Raw genomic sequence first — 4,797 nt, 5'->3', positions numbered from 1 at the left:
CTGGGGGAGAGAGTGAGGGAGGCAGTGACCAAAGACTGACTTGGACAGACTGGAAGGCAGCAGGGCCCCTTCCCCGGGACCTTCCCGCCCCCCCGAGACTCAGGGCAGCTGGGGAGCCAGGCCCAGGTCACCAGCAGAGAGCCCGGGTCTATCCAGATACCAAGCCCAGGCTTTCCTCACTGTTTTCCTCACTTTTCAGACTCCATGCCGGGCTTTTTTTTTTTTTTTTTTTTTTTTATCTCTCTCACTGCACAAAGAGATTCCAGAAAAAGCCCCTGTCCTTTGACATCGGTGTTGCCAAGAAGTTTTAGGAAAATGACTTCATTTATTGACCATCTACTGGCCGGGACTTCTTCACTTTTCAAAGCATGTGAGCACTTTTAATCACCTGTGAACTTGAGGACAAGCGAGGCACGGGGCCAGGGCAAAGGTGTCTTCCTTGGTAGGCAGAGAAACAGGACTGGGCTCCTGTCCCGGCTCTGCCCCTCACAAGTGACGCTACCTGGGCGTCAGCAGCAGGGACCACGAACTCCCTGTGGGAGGGCATGTGTGGATCGCTGCATTCACTATGGTAGCTTCGGGAATTCCAAAGACCCAGTGACTCTGCCAGCAGCCTCCACTCGCAAGTGGGCCAACAGGCCCAGGGAGAGAGTGTGACAGATTGCAAGTCATGATGGACGATCAGTGTCCCACGCAAAACCCAGGAATTCTGACCCCGAGGCTCTCCAAGGAGACTTAGTGGGGCTGGGGTCCCGGGAGGGAGGCCTGGCACGGCAGCACACCTCTGCCCGATGCACACACGGACTCGAGGGGCTGATTTCCATCAGGAGTAACGTTTCTACAGCCATCCCTGGCTGCTGGCCTGCCTGGCAGGGTTTGCAGGCAGAATGGCCCTGAGCATCGGCTGAGGACCCGGGAAAAGTTGCTGTTTCTCCCTTGGTCTCCTTCCCTGTCCCCTGAGGGTACCTGCCTCCTGTGGGGACAGCGACAGCCCTAGCAGGTCCCGTCCCTGCGGGCAGCATACCTGATAGTCGAAGGTTCCCGGTTGCTCCCTCAGGTCTTTGGGGGTCCGAAGGTCCTCCAAGCTCTTGGCCTGGCCCAGTGGCTGCAGTGGGACCTCCATGTCCAGGTTGTTGAAGACGTCTTCCAGAAGGTCGATGCTGGCAGCCCGGTCAGGTGGAGCCGGGGCAGGGCTCATGGGCTCCCGCGCTCGCTGCTCTGGGCTCTCTCCCTCGTCACCTTCTGCACTGTCTGATTCCTTGAGCGTCCGGTAGGGCTGAGGCCTGGGAAGGGGCAGAGCAGTGGGTTCTCCCACCCAGAGCCTCCATGGGGGGAGCAAGCAGCCCCCATCCCCAGGAACCTGTGGGCCTTGAGGGGCACACTTGGGAGCCCTGGGGCCAGGAGAGTGTCCTGGGGCCCCTGTGAGGGCTGGAGTCTGTGCAGGGGCGCTCTGCCAGACCTGGGGCCGCATTTGGGTCTGCTGCTCAGTGTGGGACTCATTTGCACTAGGGGAGCCACCTGATTCCCTCGAAAACCACAGGACGCATCACATAACTGGCTAGTAGGCTTGCAGGCCATCCGGGCAAGGTCGGAGGAACGGGACAGGACTGAAAAGGGAAGAGGGGGCCTGCTCATTCCAGAGCCAGGCCTCTGCTCTCCCATCACCCTGTAACTCAGAGGGAACTGAGCTGGGGAAAGTGTCCCCAGGGCGACTCAGGACCCAGGGTGGCTCAGGACGCCCAGAGGGAACCGTGTGGGCCTCAGCCTGCGCTGACGGGTTCTAGCTCTGATCTTAACATCTCTTGCTATGGGACCTTGGAAAAGGTTCTTAACCTCTCTGAACCTTGGCCTCTCCCCATTCCAGAATGTACTTCCCTTGCATGTGGGGGTGGTAATTACGTGAACCAACTAACAGAGGCTGTTCACAGCATTCTGTACCTTTGACCCAGGTATAGGTGACAGAGAGCTTCTTTTACTTTGCTTTCTCACAAGCCTGAGCCCTAGGGAACCACTGGCTACATGGAGAAGGGTGCCTGGATCTGGGTGCCTGGATCAACCCTGAGTTGCCTCTGCCCTCTGCATTCCTGCAGAAACTGCCCAAAGCTCTGGTAAAGTGGGGGAAGGGCGCCACCTGCTGGCCCAAAGGCCCCCCTGCAGGAACCAGGGCAGGGACCATCCAGGGAGGGGAGGGCTCAGGGAACATACTGGATCTCTCCACAAGGATTCATCAGCCTTCAGGATCTCACTCAAGTTCAGAGAGGCTAAGTAACTCACCCTATGCTACACAGCGAAAGGTAGCCATGGACACCAAGTATGACAGCCTTCAAAGTCCCCACTCACTCTAAGGCATCTGACCAAGGAATTAAAGACCTTTTAACCAAGTCTGAACACAATGAAGGGGATAAAGAAAAGTCCAAGTGCTCCGAACACTTCAGGAAAAAAATGTATTCTTCCAGAAAAAACCATTTTATTTTGACTTAAGATGGTACCTTTTTTTTTCTTCTCCTGTGCAATTTATTTTTATTTATTTAACTTTAGTTAACATATGGGCCACTGCCTTTTTAATCCCACACGTGCAAAAGCCTGTACTTTTCATAGGTCCTGCTAAGAAAGTGAGCACTATTACTATTTAAATAATTAAGGCATCGATGAGTAAAAAGACAGGAGACCCACTGGAGACCCCACTGTGGTGGGGAGTCCTTGGATGCCACCCAGGCAGAGCACTTTTACCTGCAAGGTGATTTTGAGCTGATACATGGATGAGCATTTCTTACTCCAGTGGTTCTGCCTTTATTTCAACTAACAGTAGAAATGATCATTGATACTTTAGGCCAATGATATCAGATATCACCGCTCAGGACAAAGTTAACTTACTAAAATTTTAACAGAAAATTTTTAAAGAAAGATTCAACGTACAGAGAAGGTGGCATGTGAGTTTGGGCAGCCCTGACCTAGGCCACCGCTTTCTATGTGAGGGGATCAGGAGGGGACTGACACGCCTGTGCTCACAAGTGACAGAAAGGGCCAGAACCCTCCGACCCCCGGGGGGCAGAGGTAGGAGCAGAGCTGGGGGTTTATCAGGTGCCCTGAGGAGCCCAGAGGTCTGGCCCAAGGGAAGGGTCCTGGGAGGGGGGCGGAGGGATGAATCCCGTCTTCTGTAAGGCCCCGGGGGTGTTCAGCAAAGGGCAGCTCTCTTCCCTGAAAGGCTCCCATTAAAGACAGACAAAAACTGTCCCTTTGCTCAATCCCAGCCCTGAAAAACTTGTGGGTAGAGAACTAGTGAAGGAAGGGAAACTGCCAAAGCTTAACACTGGGGGATGGCTGGATTGTGGGTGAACCTTCTTTTTACTCAGATGAGGCTCAGGTTATAAACAATAAAAATTATCCTACAGTCAGGAAGATCAGTAAGACACTTGTCTCTGTCAGCAATAATACACACATTCCCTATCAGTAAGTTTTTTTTGGTTGTTTTTTTCTAAGCTTCAAATCTGACCCTCCATCTCCAGAGTTTTTGGAAATGTGCTGAGATAAGAAGAGGTCTCAGGCATCCACAACCACTTCTGCTAACAGTCAAGTGCATTCTCCTGGGGGAGGGCCAGGGACTCAGCTCCCGCCCCCTGGCTCCTCACCACAGAGCCTGGCAGAAGGGCCGTCCTGGGCAGGGGCACACAAGGGGGCCCTCACCCCGCGGGCTGGCATGAGGGCACTGGCAGGCAGCAGCTTCAGACAGCCCTCCCCCCGCACAAGGGCAAGCAACACCGGCCCCCCTCCCCCACGCGGCCCAGGAGAGTCACCCAGTTGAACTCAGAGAAATGGAAGAAGAAAGGAGAGACCATTCAAAGGGGGCGGAGAAGAAAAAGCTTTCGGTGAAGCCAGAGCTCGGGCCCTCTTGCCGCTGGCATTCATCGTCAGAGGAGTCTTCGGACAGGAAGACCGCATAGTGTCGCAAGGGCTTTACCAGGCTGGGGCAGAGGAAGACAAGAGAGAAGAGGCGGTTAGGAGGTACCCTCGGAACGCCACGTGGCGGGGTGGGAGGGGGTGGCCTCTGGGCACAGCGCCTGGCCCTGGGCTCCCTCTGCCAACCTGAGGTAGAGGCTCCCTGGAGAAGGCTGGGGGGAGGGCCCAGGAGGCCTGACAGGTCCCGAGGCGGGGAAGCTGGTCCCAGACAGGAAAGAAGCCGAGTGTTTGCCAAGCATGTGATCCACTCTCCTATGACCTCACCCCCTCCCCTTCCATTGAGATAACCCCAAATGTAGCAAAGAACAATGCACAAAGATGGGCACTGCCGCTTTGCTCACCATCTTCAAACACGGCACATCCTACGTTTCCAGCAAGAGGAGGCTGGTGAATTCCAGTATCCTCGGCCAAAAAGGAGCCACCCATCACCCAGAATGTTTATGAAAGAGAAAAATCTCCACACCACGATGCAGAACTGTGATTAGACTACATTCTCTCTCACCTGCTTATGAGAAAAGGCAGGGAAAAAAGACCGGAAAGGGCTGTATGTACCTGTCGACAAAAGCTAGGGGGCTCGGGGGTGACATGCCCCCACCCCGCCTCCTTTAATTTTTCCGTGTCTTCTGCACTTTCTACAATGTGCGTATCAACTTCAGTAAGCAGGAAAACATAAAAACAGAAAGTTACAGAAGAAAGTGAGCCACGTGGAGGGGCTCGGGCTAGAGGGCCCCCTCCTGATTAGCGGCTGCTCTCCTGAGTCTCTCTGGCACGCCTCTTCAGAGAGTCTTTTCATCTGTGATGTGGAAATTAAATATTCATTGTTATAAAAAATACATCTCC

The 4,797-nt window shown here is 54.2% G+C and overlaps 1 protein-coding gene across 8 annotated transcripts in view; it reads right to left on the bottom strand.

The window, feature by feature from the left end:
• Positions 1 to 4,797, bottom strand: part of DENND1A (DENN domain containing 1A) — a 496,023-nt gene that overhangs the window by 2,436 nt on the left and 488,790 nt on the right. For 6 of the 8 annotated variants that reach the window (XM_059142351.1, XM_059142348.1, XM_059142349.1 and 3 more), the window contains 2 exons: positions 3,834 to 3,962; positions 1,025 to 1,283 (listed from right to left, as the gene is read on the bottom strand). In XM_059142351.1, coding sequence (XP_058998334.1) covers positions 1,025 to 1,283; positions 3,834 to 3,962 — 388 coding nt within the window. The remainder of the gene's footprint in view (positions 1 to 1,024; positions 1,284 to 3,833; positions 3,963 to 4,797) is intronic. The other 2 variants (XM_059142354.1, XM_059142355.1) reach the window with 1 other exon arrangement.

This window comes from Mustela lutreola, chromosome 12 (assembly GCF_030435805.1).
Source record: "Mustela lutreola isolate mMusLut2 chromosome 12, mMusLut2.pri, whole genome shotgun sequence".
Taxonomy (NCBI): Eukaryota; Metazoa; Chordata; class Mammalia; order Carnivora; family Mustelidae; genus Mustela; species Mustela lutreola.
This window is presented reverse-complemented; position numbering and strand designations above follow the sequence as displayed.